The following is a 16783-nucleotide window of genomic DNA, read 5'->3' as shown; positions in this document are numbered from 1 at the left end:
AATCAGACAGAAGGGTCTTTCTGGATCACATGAAATAAGATTTGTTAAAATGCATGTTTATGGAGTTTATTTGCTATAACTGCACTTGCCTGACTTGAGCAGAAGTGGTGTCTCCTTCATGTTTAGTTAGATATTAACTTCACCTAAAATTTATATTCTTTCTTTTCTATCTTGGAACTTGAAGCAGTTTGCTCCCTGTGATGCAACACTGTCACATGTGGGCTAAATGCAGTATTATCTTCTTTACCCCGCCTCACCTCATAGAGTACATAAGTCTGTTCGACTTTATTACAGTGTTGCAGGGACATGTCCACGTCCCCTGTGCTTATCTCAGAGTGCAGAGACGCTGACCAAGTTATGTGTAATCTCAATGTACCAGACTTGTACCAGTGGAAGGAAACTGTGTGACATCCAAGAACAGTACCACTGTCACTGTGCTGTCAGAGCACTGTCCATCACTGCACAGTTAGTCATTTTAAAATGATAAGACAACATTGTGTTGTACTAAATGTACTCTTATTTGTTAGAAATCATCATTCTTTGGTTTTGCTGTTTTTAATTACTATCATAATCATGTACACATCAACACTCAATGCAACATTTACTGTAAGTCAGGAAAAAAATGACAAACATCACATACATTTTTTTGGAAGTAGATTATATAGCGGCGTGATAACATAACATTTTACATACACACATGCAACAATGTTCATGATTTACAAATATTTTCTATAAAACAAAAGATTATCCTCAAAAACAAATGTACAACCATACAAACATTTGAAAAATACATAAAAGATGATAAGCACTATAATGTGAATATGTCCAAGCACATTTCAGCAAATAAAGGCCATCTAAACCAACCAACTAACCAACCAACCCATCAAACAACCAGCCAACCAACCAACCAACCCACAAACCAACCCACAAACCAACCAAACAATGCACTAACCAACCAACCGACCAACCAACCAACTGTCCAACCAACCAACCAACCAACCAACCAACCAATCAACCATCAATAAAACATAAATAGTAAATTTTCAGACAATACCATTTTTCACATCCTTGCATCAGAGTGTTTTCTATTCATCTACAGTTCCTTTGACTGTTTCCGTCACTTTTGATGATGATGAGGGTCCCTCCTCCTCTTCACATTCTGCTTCTGAATCTTGATCTGCAGTGGCATCTTGATACTGCTGGTACTCTGACACCAGGTCGTTGAGGTTCATCTCTGCCTCAGTGAACTCCATCTCATCCATACCTTCCCCCGTGTACCAGTGAAGAAAGGCTTTCCGTCTGAACATCAAGGAGAACTGCTCGCCCACACGGCGGAATATCTCCTGAATGGCAGTGTTATTGCCAATGAAGGTGGAAGCCATTTTGAGGCCTCGGGGTGGGATGTCACACACGGCAACCTTGACATTATGTGGGATCCAGTCCACAAAATAGTTGCTGTTTTTCTGCTGGATTGCAAGCATTTGTTCATCTACCTCTTTGGTGGACATTTTACCACGGAAGATACCTGCAACTGTAAGGTAGCGCCCTCGCCTTGGGTCGCATGCCACCATCATGTTGCGGGCATCAAACATTTGGTGCGTGAGCTCAGTCACCGAGACGGCTCTGTACTGTTGGCTGCCACGGGCCGTCAGGGGAGCAAAGCCTGGCATGAAGAAGTGGAGGCGAGGGAAAGGCACCATGTTGACAGCCAGTTTCCTCAGGTCTGCGTTGAGCTGCCCGGGGAATCTCAGGGAGGTCGTGACCCCGCTCATGGTCAAAGAGACCAGGTGGTTGAGGTCCCCGTAAGTCGGTGTGGTCAGTTTCAGCGTACGGAAACAGATGTCGTAGAGGGCCTCGTTGTCGAGGCAGAAGGTCTCGTCTGTGTTCTCCAGGAGTTGGTGGACCGACAGGGTAGCATTGTACGGCTCCACCACCGTGTCAGAGACTTTAGGGGACGGCATGACGCTGAAGGTGTTCATGATGCGGTCAGGGTACTCCTCTCGGATCTTGTTGATGATGAGGGTTCCCATGCCGGAGCCGGTACCCCCCCCTAATGAGTGAACCAGCTGGAAGCCCTGCAGGCAATCGCAGCTTTCGCTCTCATTCCTCACTCTGTCAATCACCTGCTCCACCAGCTCCGCTCCCTCTGTGTAGTGGCCCTTCGCCCAGTTATTGCCGGCTCCTGAGTTTCCTGTAACACGAAAAAAACAAAAGTTGTGACACTTATTTACAGATTGAACACTGAGACTCATATCATGTGGAATGAGCTCCCCATTGACATCCGGACATCAGAAAGTTTACACATCTTCCGCCGCAAACTAAAAACACACCTCTTCCGACGATACCTTGAATAACATTTTTAAAACTAACAATTTAGTAGCACTTAAAATGGCACTTACTTATAGCACTTTGTAGTTTTGCTTTTTTGAAGAAATTGTACTTTCTCTATTCTTGTTGTTCTGGGTTTGTACCCTCATGGTTGAATGCATTTATTGTAAGTCGCTTTGGATAAAAGCGTCAGCTAAATGTAATGTAATGTAATGTATAAAAGCAAAAAGCAAAAAGCAAAAAGCAAAAAGCAAAAAGCAAAAAGCAAAAAGCAAAAAGCAAAAAGCAAAAAGCAAAACAAAAAACAAGATTTTCTCACTGACTATTTAGATATTTGTCTCACCATGGATGAAATTGTCTGGCCTAAACAGGGCCCCGATGCGGCTTCCCCTCACACTGTCCATGGTGCCGGGCTCTAGGTCCACAAGCAGGGCTCTGGGTACATATTTTCCACCTGGAGTAACAATGGAGAATTTTATCGATTTAGCCAGAAATGAGACGTAAATATGTGTCCCGGGGTTAAAGTTTAAAAACATGAAAAAAATAGTAATAGTTGTAGTTGCACCATAGTAGTTAGTAAATTGTGCATAAAATAAGGAAGAAATTATAAACTGTAAAATGAGTTGTTATATATATACATATACACATATATATCTTTTTTCTTTACCTTGTGCCTCACTGAAGTAGACATTGGCCCGCTCCAGCTGGAGGCTGCTGTCTCCCACATAGTTGCCTGTTGCATTGAGCCCATGTTCTTCACTGATCACTTCCCAAAACTATAGAAGCAAAGTCACAGATACAATAGTATTACATTGATAGTAATGCAAATATTGTGTTTTTAAAACATATCACAAACATGTTGCCTGTAGAAAAACCTTTTAAAGTTCAGATGTTTAAAGAGATTAAATATTTTCCCAATGTGTCCAAGGTTTGAAACAATTAAATTAATATGCAGATACAGTTTAAATCTCATGTGTGTCTTCTACTTTTGAACACTTTTTGACTGTTATTCTTGAATCTTTACATCACTTCATATTTTTAAATGCAGTTTTATGGAAATATGAATTTACTTCTCCATTCAGTGTAGAACTGACAAATAAACATGTTAAAATGCCTCCCAGCTTATACATCACTGAGTTGTAACACAGCTTCTCATGTGACTCCTCACAATCTTGTGTTGATAGTTTAAAAATCCCTGATGGGTTTAATTAAATTATATTAAACCTAAATGGAATGATATTTCATTCAATTGCCGATGTGCTACTTTAGTTTTAGCTGTACTATCTTGTAGTTCCTGTCTCATTTTTTGTGGTAGCCATGATAAAAAATGTCCCACCCATGCCAGTCTGGCTTTGGCCCTTATCTTTTCGCTGAACGCTTGACAGGGAACACCCAGTATCACTCACAACGGCTGTTGGCAACATGCAAAGGACCAGTACATGTCAAAATATTGCTCATAATCAAACTTTAATGTGATGTTATGTAATTATGTCACTTAAATACATCCACTGTGGCAAATTACATTTAATTTCCCTTTATACAGTGACTTCAATCATTTTAGCAGGTATGGTGTTAGCAGTTTATATTCCACTACTACTTAAAAATATTCTAATAATAAAAGAAAAGAAATGTTTCTCTGTTACCTTGGAGCCGATCTGGTTTCCACATTGTCCGATTTGCAGATGCACAATTTCACGCATGATGCTTGGGGTACAGTACAAAGAGCAGGGGTCTCTGACAGGATACAGCCCAAGACCGCCCTTTTATATAGTACCAGAAATGATGTCATCAGTGAGTCACTGCAGCCACTAGTTGACGCAGGGGCCCATAATATGATGCCCTGGTTTGGCACAAGCTACTTGGTTGTACTTTTGAATCAATAGCCAGTAGCTTGAGATCCTCAGATCAGGCCCCTCAAGGCTGAAGTGATGGTGACGGGGCCTTTACTGTCAGGGCCCCAAGCATCTGGAACAGTTCACCTGAGGAACTCAGATTTGATACAGGACTGTCTGTTTTTTAATTATCACTCAAAACTTACTTTTACCAAATGACTTTTATAATGATGTTTGCTTGTGTCTATAAAAATATATTTCTTTAAATTTTGCATTACTTTTAAAGGTTTCCAATTTAAATGATGCTTTGTTACTTTGGTATTTTGTCTTTTCATATTAAATGATATCTTGAACATGTTTTTAAATCCTCAGAGTGAAATTGTTTCAAAATCTGCAATGTGGCAATTTTCTACCTTTATCACAGCAGGATATTTATAGCATTGTATAATATACATACTTCATTAGACTTGTAATAAAATAATCAGTATTTCTATCTTAGCTCTTTATGCAGTGGCATAAAATTGCCCTAAAATGGACAGTTGTTTGGACGTTCTGTTTGAGGGATGCTACCACCTAGAGGCCTAACAGAGCCATAACATGATGTAGCTGAATCTTAGAATATCTACAGGTGGTCGATTTCATTTGTAAATTTTAACATGTCCTTGTGTTAGCATTTATTGAAAGGGATTAAATATGTCTATAGATGAACTAATTAAAATTGTACAATAATCACATTGATGAGCATAATGGCCCTTTAGGCTTACGTACAGGATCGTCACATTAAGGTTCATTGTATATTTTACAAGGTTTTAAAAATAAGAATGTAATTGAACCTTATTTTATAGCAGCTGCTGTTACTAAAGAGTTGTTATTTGACACTGTGATTCAGTGATTTATACTTTTCACACCATCAAGTTTCCTGGGTTCACATGTTTTCCAAGTCTTTGCAGGTTTAGGTTCCTTAGGTCAGTATCACACATAATTTGCCTTTGTTTATGTGAATATGTTGCAACAATTCTTCACAGCAGTTAATCTGATGACCACATATATATAAGTAAGATATGATTTTGATTAGGTATGATTTTGTTTTGGTAGGAAAGACACTCAAACAGGATAAATAAGTACATTTAACTGTCTGTATGAATTTTAGGTCTATATCTTCTGTCTGTGTGTATTTAAAGCATAATGTATTTAATTATTTAATGTCATTTGAAGTTCACAAGGCCAATAGATAAAGATAATACTGTATTACTGTGCCTGACAAAGAAATCCAACACTGAGGACAGTATCATGATTATAAGTACAGACATGTACAACCCTCTGGAACAGGAGCAAGACGTCCAGACTGAAAGAGACACAAAACAACACAAACTGCAAACAACATATTGTTTTCCTTTTGTGTCTAAGTGTAGAACCTGATACTTAAAACGTCTTTTTGTGGTTTGTAACCTTTTATTTTTAGAAGCTCTACACATATTTGTATCCCATTTAAGACTTGTTATTTTAATTGTGCCTTTTTGTCATTGTTTTGTTTCCCTTTGTTGTTGGTTTGCATCTCTGTGGTCATTCTGTGGTTTTGTGCTTCTTTGTTGTAGTTGTGTATCTCTTTATAATTGTTTTATGTGTCTTTGCAGTTACTTGATTGACTTTGTAACAACTAATGTCAACAGTCACTTCAAACAGATACTCAGGCCATTCAGAGATAAATCTATGGTTATCAAATAAAAACCTTATACTGAAAACTCTCCATTAACGCTACAGTGAAATGCTTTATAGGTTTATAGGTATGGGCCTATTTTTCACTACCAACTTCTTTGATAGTTTCCAAGACATTTCATAAAGCTCATGTGTTCACAGGTAAACCAGTGAAACTATTTTACGAGTTTACCAGATACTGAGGCCTTCAGGAAAGAAGACAACATTTCTGTGCTGAGCAGATGAGGGTTTAATAGTTTAAGTTTATTGTTTGTGGAAGATTTTATTATCATTTATTACAACAAACTTGCTTCTTGGATTTAACAGATTTCTGACTTTACTCCTTCAGGTGTCTGTTGAGGTTCATTTGACAGCCACAGTAGCATTTAGTTGTCATTGATGACCTTTGTGTGTTTTGCCCTGAGCTTCTTTCCCGTGTCTTTTGAAGTGTGGAGGGAGGTGTTTGTGTGCACGCATTTGTGTGTGTGTGTGCATGTGCACATAGGTGTTTGCTAGTCCATACAGTACATGCATCTGTGACTGTATGATTTGTGATGCACACAGTTTGCATGCTTACATGTTAAAGGTAAAGGAGGAAAAGCCACAGAGACTTTACAAGGGAAAAACTATATTCAGATCATAAATGGGTTAAACTGACAGGAGATCTGGATTTTATTCAAAGTGGTGCATGTTTATTTAATAATAGACTTGAGTTCATGGAAACTTTTCAGTCAATTAAACCTAAATATTACAATCCACAATATGAATACTGTGTGTTATACATGAAGCCAAAGATTTGTGGCACTGAAACTCTCCCAAGGTTCATCTCTTCCCAACCAAATATATTGTTGAGGTTACACATTGAACAATATGTAATATGTTAATATTGTGTTCTTATTATTACAAAAACAATTACATAGAAAACAAAAAAGGCAATACAAAATCTAAAATCATAACACAACATCTACAGTTCAATGAATCACAACTTATCAAGAAATAAGTTCTGTCTAAAATATAAGTTTTAAAACTAGATCTTGACAAAGTCTCTACAAGACAAAGTTACAAGGGGTCATGGTTTAAATTGTACTTTATGAATTCAAATTCCTAAGAAATTTAAATGTATCATGTAGAAATTAAAGAGTGTAAATCTGAGACTTTTTGTGGTCCCTGGGAATCTACAGCTCCTGGGCAGCTGAACATGAGGATTATAATTCAATTCAACTTAATTGTATTTGTATAGCACCAAATCATAATTTACATTATCTCAAGGCACCTTACATAGAAGGTCGAGACCTTCAAAAGTTATAGAGAAACTTTGGCGTCTGAGAGAAAAAACTCCCTCATTAACTGGAAGAAACCTCAAGCAGGTTTGATGGGTGAGTTACTTTTTTAAATGACAACAAGCCCACAGCTATAAGACTTCACTGATCAATACATCTGATTATTGTTCAAGATATTTTTCAATAAATTAAAACTGTTGTTGTGTCTGATTTCAACTCTCACACAGTAAACTATGTACAAGCTGAGATATCCTATTCAACCTGAACCTGTCTTACTACCTGTCTTAGTACTTGCATTCCTCCAGTTAACTGTATATGACGATACTCAGTTTTATTGTACATATTTACAGATATTTTCTATAACTTATTTTGTAGGTTTTCAGTGTTATTGATTAAGGCCTTCTGGGTGTACTGGTTGATTATCACGTTGCTTCAAAGAGGGCGCCTCTCCCCTTCTGTACCTCTGCTTCATGACGCTCCGGGCAATCATGTGATTCGTCCCTGCGTCAAGCGACAACGAGGAGAGAACCGGAAACACCCTCAGCTCAACTTCAAACTAAAAGCATCACATTTCCCCTTGCATTCATGAATGCAAAGATGCTGATTGTTTGTGGAGTTACCTCTTCAATTTGAGTCATCTGACATAATTTCTTTCTATCCATAGTCATATATTCTAAAAGTGTAATGTAATGTTAGGTGGCAGTGAGGTTTTGTCTTGTTTGGTTAAACAACACAAACCACACATTAATCTCAAATAGTACTTCATTAATATCATCTGCGATAACCATAAATATTTAGGTTTATAAATGATAAAATGGTACTCATAGTATGCATATATCACAATTCTTTCATAAAAATAAAGATCTTGTGTTTGGAGCTTTGACATTTGAATGTTTTTCAGGAGTTGGGGTGAGTTTTTAATTGAAAATGACTTTATTTATAATTGTATAAAATGCAATAAATTGATTGAAGATTTAACCAACTGTTCCAGCTGTGCACCCAGATCCGGTGGAGGATTTCTGAGGACATTTAAGCTAAAACATGGTAAATGACATTGTTTCAAGTCGAATGTAAATGTCAAGGCTTAGGGACACTTGGATGACACCACAGGAGCAGTATGGAGGCATTTAATGTTGTTTTTTTACGTTTGAAGAAGTCGTGACCAGCACTTCAATTGTATTAGATTTGGCTGCAGCACTGTTTACCCCTGAAACTCCAAAAGTGTTTTATGGACTCAAATACTTCACATCGAAAGTCAAGACCTGAAAAATTATAGAGAAACACAACAGTTCCCACAATGAGCAAGCACTTTGTGACCTTGAGGAGAAAAACTCCCTCATTAACTGGAAGAAACCTCTAGCAGAACCAGATTCAATGTGGGCGACCGTCTACCTCGACCGGTTGGGGTGAGCGGAGAAAAATAGGGAGGAGAGGAGAGATGGGTGGGAAAGAGGGGAGAGAGGAGAGAGCGATTTGGGGGAGATAGATAGATAGAAAGTATTGCATGTTACTTATTATTACTTACAGATGCCTATTTTTGACTCTTGCTACTGTAATATTTTCCCATAGGGTGACTAATAAAGGATTATCTTATTTTACGTCAAACTAGCAACCATATGTGTGTGTGTGTGAGAGAGAGAGAGAGAGAGAGAGAGAGAGAGAGAGAGAGAGAGAGAGAGAGAGGGCGTTACATTGTGAAAGTTCAAACCGGAAACCGAATTTGTCGTCCCGGAAAACTTGACCAGCGTTCTTCGTTCCCAGGGTTCCGTGAGAGCCGTTTGCCCCACCCCACCTCCTCAGCGCTATCTATCTCAATGTACGATTCTCAGAGAAAAACGGGGGCAACAATAATTCGGAGCGAAGCGGCGAGCGAGCGTCTGTGGTTTCCCCGGGCGGTTGATCGGAGCGGACGCGGCCTCTCGGCGGTGCGAAGATGAGCGTGTCGCCGCCGGACCAGTGATTGAAAACACCGCGGTACGTCCATGTATCATGCACATGTAGCCGTAATCTGCCACACGGATTCAAAGGGAATACAAAAAGCCGAGAGACTTGACAGCGAGCTGTACCTGCGCCAAACGGGGGAATAGCGGCGGATTTTCCACGAAGATCACCTGGATTTTTTTTTTGGCGTTTTATTCAAGGACGTCCAGCTGCCAGGAGAGAAAGACCCGCCTGAGCTCGTCCGGAGAAGCTTCCCCGATGTGGAGGAGAAATACAAATTAACGTTACGGAGAGAAAAAGGACGGAGAAGGGGCCTTTTTTTGTGGGTCTGGTCAAACCCTCCGAACAGGCGAGCACTAGCATCTGTTGACGGGGGGAGGAAATCATTTTGACATCGGCTAAAAACAGGATATTATTGATAAGGTTGCAAACAACCTACCCCCCACCACCCTAAAAAAGAAAAAAGGTGTATAATGTGCGGGATTGGCGTTAGAGAAAGAAGCCCCGGTGTAGCCTGATGATTCACATGCCGTCATTTTAAGAGGAAATATTTATTTTTTATTTTCCCCCTATTTGTCCTTTGATGTGCTTTGATCGGCACCGATTGAAAAAAATCCCGTACAAATAACAACCTAAAAAAAATTCTATATCTAAAGGAACAAATAGAAAAGGTGGAGGAAAAATAGCGCTTGGGTTGAGTGGAAATGAATGGCAGTGTGAGGAATCTGCTGAAGATGGGCACAGGAGGAGACATTTGCTGAGAAAACTATAAAAGCGTAGAAATAAATAGATTTAAAAAAAAAAGAAGAAAAAGCCAGCGTTTGGGTTGAAAGGAAACGGGGACCGCCGACCTTCATTCATGTGCATCGCCAGGCTGGAAATTTCACATCCACTCTCATATCAGTGTTGATGACTTCATTGCGGATTTACAGTGAAAAACACAGGAATCAAGCGTCTGTGAGGGCGGCATCGTTGCTCTGCTCATCTCTGACTGATCTCTGGTTGATTAATTGCCAGTAAATAGCCACATCCATCCATCCATCCATACATACTGTGCCAAACGCCTGCTGGGGCCCCCACCGTCTCCTACCTACTAACAGGTTTACATCTGTCTCGTCTGCATCTGGCAACATAAATGTCACCCATTTTGAGCCAGGTGTTCCTCTGCTGGGCCAGTCTAGGAATTTAGGATCCATTGATTTTTTCCCCCCTTCTTCCTCTGATCAACACCCTCACCCTCCCTTCCGGCACCCACCCACCCAACCAACCAACCAACCAACCAACCAACCACCCTGCCTCCCCCCTGAACCTGTCACTGGGTTTTTGGGAAGATGGGCTGTCTTGGCAATAGTAAGACCGAAGACCAACGAAATGAGGAGAAGGCACAGAGGGAAGCCAACAAAAAGATAGAGAAGCAGCTCCAAAAAGACAAACAGATATACCGGGCGACTCACCGGCTACTACTACTAGGTAGGTTTTGTGCAATTTCATCGTGTGTGTGTGTGTGTGTGTGTGTGTGTGTGTGTGTGTGTGTGTGTGTGTGTGTGTGTGTGTGTGTGTGTGTGTGTGTGTGTGTGTGTGTGTGTGTGTGTGTGTGTGTGTGTGTGTGTGTGTGTGTGTGTGTGTGTGTGTGTGTGTGTGTGTGTTCATTTTAGGCCAGAAGGTCCATTTACTGCTGAATTGCTGCACCCACAAAAATAACACAAATCTATTATCACTTGTTTATCCACATGTTATCGCCACTGTTACAGATCGTAATCATGATTAAAAACAAATGTTGAATGAAAACTTCCTCGGCCTTTAACAGCGAAGCAACAACAAATGATGCAACGACGTGAAGTCACTACACCAACTGGTTCACACAGCGTCTCGAAGCAGGACGGCTGGAAATCAGGCCTGTCTCCTTGCGTTCATGGGTTATTATGGAGCGTGGTTACAGAACATGTGAGAGATGGTGGACAGGCAGATGCAGACAGACTCACAGGCACCATGCAGAGGCTGGGAGGCCACCGATAGGCGTTTCACATTGTTGTTTCTCTGTCTCCACACATGCAAACTGCAGAAATTGGGATGTGTTGTGTTTGCGGGAGCGGTTCAGATGCCGGATGCCTTCACCTTGAGTCATTCAGGCTTATAGACTTCATGTTTGATGCTGTATTTTAAGTCTCACCTTTTGCATAATCCTCTCCACACCAGCCACTCTTGAAATGGATATTCTCTCATCAATCTTTGAAACCGCTGCTATTTTTTTGAAATTCACAATGCTCTTTTGTAGCTTCATCATTGAGGCCCCTCGTTTCACGCTATAACATGAACCTGCTAAAACCGGGTATTCTACAAAGCCTCCTGGAGTACGGAGTGCAAATTAGGATTACTATTAGGATTACTAGCTTCCCTTGAATGACTGTCCCATTCATTCTAATCTGAAATTGATCCTAGATTCGAGCACTCACGCTCAGATTGTAAATAGCAGGCCTGCAGCCGAGCTAGCTCCTAGTATTTGGGTTAGGATGTAGTTATGGCCTGGCTCCTTTTCATTTTCAGAGTGCTCAGAATTAAGACTTTTTCTCTTTCACCCAAAACATATTTCCTGGATCCTCAGTAAGAGCTTACGTCGTCTTCCAGTAAGACCGATTCTTTGTCTTCTCATCCGTGACGCCGTGCGTTCTACAGATCAATCTGTATTTCAGACAATGTGCCAACAAGTACAGCATGTGTTCAAGTGCATTCTGCCTCCTACCTAAAGAAGCAACTATTATTCCCAAAACACACTAAGTTTTAAAAATAAGCCCAAATAAATACTACAATGTAAAAGTAGCATTTCATTTCTGGTATGCAAAAAAATATATTGTATATAAGGTAATATCAGATATATCTAGGGGATATAGTTTCTGGTGTCTTCGCACCAGTTTCTGTTTCTGGTTTCTGGTGTCTTCGCTTATCGTAAGATAATGGACAATTTTACCACTTTTATATGAAAACAGTTATTTAATGAAACCATCTCATAAGTTCAGAGGGGGAACGTCTCTTTGGTGGAACTGCAGATAATTCATAAACATCTGAAACTAGACACAGCTTTTTTTTGTAAGATGTCACAAGCCATTGAGTTTGGAAACTGTGTTTTAATCTGTATCGTAGAAGTATCATGATATTTATGTATAAAATCTTAATCGGAAATTAACTAGTAAGTGCATCTGTTGAATAAATGAAGTGAAGTAAACATCACAATTTCCTTCTTAAATGCAGTGAAGAAGTATTATAAGTAAACACAGTACCTGAGTAAATATACATGGTTATGTTCCACCACAGATAAGAACAATCGAGCCACAGCCGGTGCTTTGATTGCCTCATTTCTCGTCGTCCTTTCTCGGCCCCAGCAGTGTTGCTTTTGTTTAACATGGATCACCGTGAAGGGACGGGGAGTTTAGGTGCGGGACAGTGTGGGTGCTGCTGTTTCAGTCAGGACCTCCGTAGTTAGAAACAAAGCCCTGACGGGTGAAATCTGAAGCATCACGTTTGTCGCTCTCTTCCACTAAGTCATCTTCTTTCCTGATCTTCCATCAAAGCAGCTTCTCCTCCGAAGTTCACAGTGTCCAGTGTCATGTTTCTGACCATTATCCACAGGTTCCACATGGATTTTTCGTATGGTGTTTTTGAGTTTTACAGTTGTAAACCTTTTTTGTCTTATCTGTCTGTCCTTTTTTCTGCTTTCAGGGGCCGGTGAATCCGGGAAAAGCACGATAGTCAAACAGATGCGAATACTGCATGTCAATGGCTTCAATGCAGAGTAAGTGTCAGTCACACGCCGGATCTCCACACAGCCACAGCACATGTGATTCTCTTAACAGATACATTTTGACAGGATCAGATATGAAAATCTTTGTCGACCCAACACCTCGATGATGATGTGGTGGTGTTGTGGGAAGAATTATTTGTGCATTTAGATTTTTAGAGATGCTGAACCTCAGCAGGTCCCTGTGCACTTCCCTCAGCTGCACGAGTGAAAGCAGTTAGGGGGGAAGTTCATTGTCAACGATGTGGAACTTTAGTGAACAAAATCATCAGGAAACAACCTCAACAAACACAGTGATTTTCAGAAGTTATAAACTCAGGAAAATATTATCATCATGCAAATAATCAAGATGCAAGATTTAGTTTGTACAAAATACAGCTGATACAATTTGTTGCCAATAAATGAAAATGAATCAGCAAATATTCTGACAAACAATTTTATATTATTACATGTTTTTTTTAGGCTGACATTTTTATATTTTGTGTTTCCATCTTCTCACATATGAAGTTGGTGTTTCATATTTATTGAGTTGATATAGTAAATTTTGGGTTTTGGACTGTTGGTTGGACAAACTGAAGCATATGATGAACCAGTTTTTCTCTTAATGGAGCACATCACCTTTAAGGATAATAGAGCAGCTTCTGGAGGTGGTTTTAGTTGTTCTGTTCAAACACAAAGCAGACAATATGTATTCCTGTGTCCTTTGACATTACAATGTCAATAAGCAGCTGTCGTCCTTCAGTCAGGAAGTAGAGAAATTATATTTCTCCTACTTTTCTGAGTTGATATGTAATCAAACTGAGTACTAATATGAAAACTCATTTTGTATTCTGAGAGATTTCTTGGATGAAACTGATTTCCATGCCAGTATATATATATATTTATATATATAAATAAATAAAAAAAATTGTTGGCATGTAAGGGGTGGACTCCTGTTACTGTATTAAACCGTCCACTATCACTATGGTCTGAGGAAGAGGATGGAGTCAAATGTAATGGGAAGATTGTAATGTTTTGGAGTAAATACTCAAAGTTGCGTGACGCAAGAAGAATGCTTTATCTGTTTCAGGTTTTATGGAAACATTGCTCCGGGTGTTTTCAAGCCACCCTGTCTTGTGAATTTCCAAAAACTCAATCCCACGTTGATGCAATGGAAACAAAAGTCACATTTTTCTATTCTTCATCATCTGTTTCCTAGAAAGGGCTTTTGGAGTAGGAGCATCATCATGTGCTTATTTTTGGGACATGTCGAACAGATGCTCCTCACAGACTCAGACGCTCTGGAGTTATGACAAATCCACAGTCGGCTGCGACTCCCCGGTCGCGTTTAGCCTCTGGGGTTTGTTGCTCTCTGTGGGCCAGGGGGGGGGCTTTAACCTTACTGGGTTTCCCCTCTGGGTGCAGGCCAGTGCCAGTCTGTGCAAGGTGCTGGGAGAGTGAGGAAGATGAGGACAGGAGGAGATGATGAGGAGTGACACAGTCATATACAGTAGCAGAGGGTTAAGAGAAAAGAGTGAGAGGAGCTGTAGGGTTGAGGTGAAACGAGATCGGTGTGGCAAGTGGGTGTTACCTTTTTGTTTTGTTTTATGTTTTGGGTGGGGGGGGTTCTAGTGTGAGGAATGCAGTCTTTCTGTCTTTGGTTGAACTGCCATCGATCTGAGTGAAGTAAAGGAGCAGCAGACCCGTCTTTAGAGTTTAAACCTCTCCTGTCCCCGCTGACAATGTTTCTCATCTTTCTTGTTTGTATGATCAGCTGTCCAAAACCCCCAAATATTCAATTTACTATAACAAAAAACCAAGAGAAAAGCAAGTTGTCACACTTAGGAATTCAGATGCATCATGTATTTGGCCTCCTTTGCCTGAAAAGTAACTTTTAACAGTCAGTTGATTTTTTTTTTCTTCTGATCAACTCCACAGCCTGACAGATTTATGGATTGATCGATAAAATAAGCCGATATGAGCCTTAATATCAGTATCTGCATTTGTGTTTGATGATATGAACACTTTTATTTTTCAGAATGAACAATGCAGAAAAAATTTGCATTTATGTCAAGATTTTTCATTAAAATATATTTATTTCCTTTATTCCAGTTCTAAATGAAAAAATGACTTTTTGAATGATAAATTACTTCTCGTTCTTAAAGCTTCAGTAATCACTTATTTTTACTTTCACTTTCATTGTTTGTATAAAACGTTTAATGTTCACCAACACAGAGGGAACCGTCCAGTTAGGAAATCGAAAAAGCATTTCAAAGTCGTCCTCTTCAACATCCTTAGTCAGGGTAACATCTCGGTTACAGCAGCGTGCTGTGATGCTGACACTGTCACATTTTCAGCAAAGTCACATTGGACAAAACATATTTATTATCAAAAGATATTCCTCAATGCTTTTACTTTGAAATTCCTCTACTGAACATGGGTATTACAGATTTGATTTCAGTCTTTGCACTGCTGCTGTAATGTGAAGAGAATTGACTTTAAGACAAATATGTGTGACAAATAACCTGTTGCTCTGAAAAGAAATGACGCCATGCAGGTGCCTGACTGTGTAAACAGCTCCGAGGTGGATTCCTTTTGGGAACGTCGGTATCAAACCTGAGATTATATAGTCAAACTTTTCTTTTGTCAGAAAGAATTGTTACAATCTGCAGGTCCGGATTCTGAAAGACCTGTGTGACTTTAAACCTTCACCACTGGTATCAGTGAAGTCCACAGATTGCCTAAACTGAGCCTACTGTGGTGATGCTGAAACTCAGTTTGTCTTTACATACACAAAATGAAGACGAGCTCTGTTGTTTTCTCATGTGGCATCAAGAAGTGCACAAATTGAAGCAACAAAAAAAAAGATATCTGTGCATCTGGAACGGCTGTAATACTGATGTCAGATATCATTTATCTGTCTGTCGAAGAGAAGCTGGAGTAGTTTATTATACGTCGCGCATTCCAACCAAACCTACTTAACTATGAAATATAACATTTCTTTGCCATTATTTTGGAATAATTTAAAAGCTGTTTTTGTCGTAAAAACAACAAATCCTGTACATTATCCATACTTGGATTTACGGCGGATATATCTCCGCCAAGTTTAGGAAAAAGTTTTTTTCCACTGATCTCCGTGGAGCCATATTTTGGAAATAATCAAGGTTTTAATTAGAACTTAAGGAAAGTGTTAAACAATTCTCACAGTGAATGATGTCAAATTGTTTTTATGCAATTGTTTTGTGTTAAAAAATGACTCAAACTTTTCTTTGTTCTTCACAGGGAGAAAAAACAGAAAATTCATGATATTAAAAACAACATTAAAGAAGCTATAGAGGTAAGAAACTGAACTTTTGACCCATTTTCAATGATAAAGTCTGATGTCTGAGAATAACTTATTTCTGATGTTTTTACGCAGCAAATAGAGTTTAACTTAACAACTGATGACAATTTTCTGAATAGTTTTAAAATATTGAGAAATGAACCTCAGGCAGCACGTGAAGCTCCTCACTCTCGTAGTGTGAATGTAAAAAGGATGATTATTCCCCCTGTTGTACACTGTGTTTTTTCTGTTAATTGTCGTATAACATTTCCTGCGTCTGTCCTCTCCATGCAGACGATCGTGGCCGCCATGACTACGCTCACACCGCCATGCCAGTTAGCCCGTCCTGCAAACAAAAGCCAAATCCAATATGTCATGCACCAAGCAAACCAGAAGGATTTTGAGTTTCCTACAGTAAGTTGCACTTTGTTTTCCTTCCATGCGTTGACTCTCTGACTTCGATAGCAGCTTGTTTTCTCCTTCTTTCAACTTCATATATACTTTAACAGCTGCTTTCAGTCTGATGTCACCTGGACGTCTATGAAAGTGTTCTGTCCTCAACGTCTTTGCATCTTTTCACCAGAGACAGTTTATAATTAATCGACCAAGCAAG

General features: G+C 39.6%; 2 protein-coding genes across 2 annotated transcripts in view; one reads left to right on the top strand and one right to left on the bottom strand.

Annotated features, from left to right (window-relative positions):
• Positions 1–539: 539 nt before the first annotated feature.
• Positions 540–4069, bottom strand: tubb1 (tubulin, beta 1 class VI). Its single transcript, XM_035153333.2, has 4 exons — positions 3972–4069; positions 2996–3104; positions 2672–2782; positions 540–2191 (listed from the first exon to the last, which is right to left on the bottom strand). Exons 1-4 carry the CDS (start codon positions 4026–4028, stop codon positions 1086–1088), a joined length of 1383 nt encoding a protein of 460 aa, XP_035009224.1. The 5' UTR covers positions 4029–4069; the 3' UTR covers positions 540–1085.
• Positions 4070–8877: 4808 nt separating this feature from the next.
• Positions 8878–16783, top strand: part of LOC118104827 (guanine nucleotide-binding protein G(s) subunit alpha) — a 30270-nt gene continuing 22364 nt past the window's right edge. The window contains exons 1-4 of the mRNA XM_035152044.2: positions 8878–10546; positions 12791–12863; positions 16131–16185; positions 16465–16584. Of these exons, the coding sequence (XP_035007935.1) occupies positions 10408–10546; positions 12791–12863; positions 16131–16185; positions 16465–16584 (387 nt within the window). The 5' untranslated portion in view covers positions 8878–10407. The remainder of the gene's footprint in view (positions 10547–12790; positions 12864–16130; positions 16186–16464; positions 16585–16783) is intronic.

This window comes from Hippoglossus stenolepis, chromosome 3 (assembly GCF_022539355.2).
Source record: "Hippoglossus stenolepis isolate QCI-W04-F060 chromosome 3, HSTE1.2, whole genome shotgun sequence".
NCBI classification, from domain to species: domain Eukaryota; kingdom Metazoa; phylum Chordata; class Actinopteri; order Pleuronectiformes; family Pleuronectidae; genus Hippoglossus; species Hippoglossus stenolepis.
This window is presented reverse-complemented; position numbering and strand designations above follow the sequence as displayed.

What these genes read in the sequence shown, in the direction of transcription:
- tubb1 (XM_035153333.2), bottom strand. Translation starts at nt 4,028, where the DNA reads ATGCGTGAAATTGTGCATCTGCAAATCGGACAATGTGGAAACCAGATC. An exon ending in CTACTTCAGTGAGGCACAAG is followed by an intron (nt 2,783 to 2,995) that starts GTAAAGAAAAAA and finishes TTGTTACTCCAG; the next exon opens with GTGGAAAATATGTACCCAGA. An exon ending in GCCAGACAATTTCATCCATG is followed by an intron (nt 2,192 to 2,671) that starts GTGAGACAAATA and finishes TTCGTGTTACAG; the next exon opens with GAAACTCAGGAGCCGGCAAT.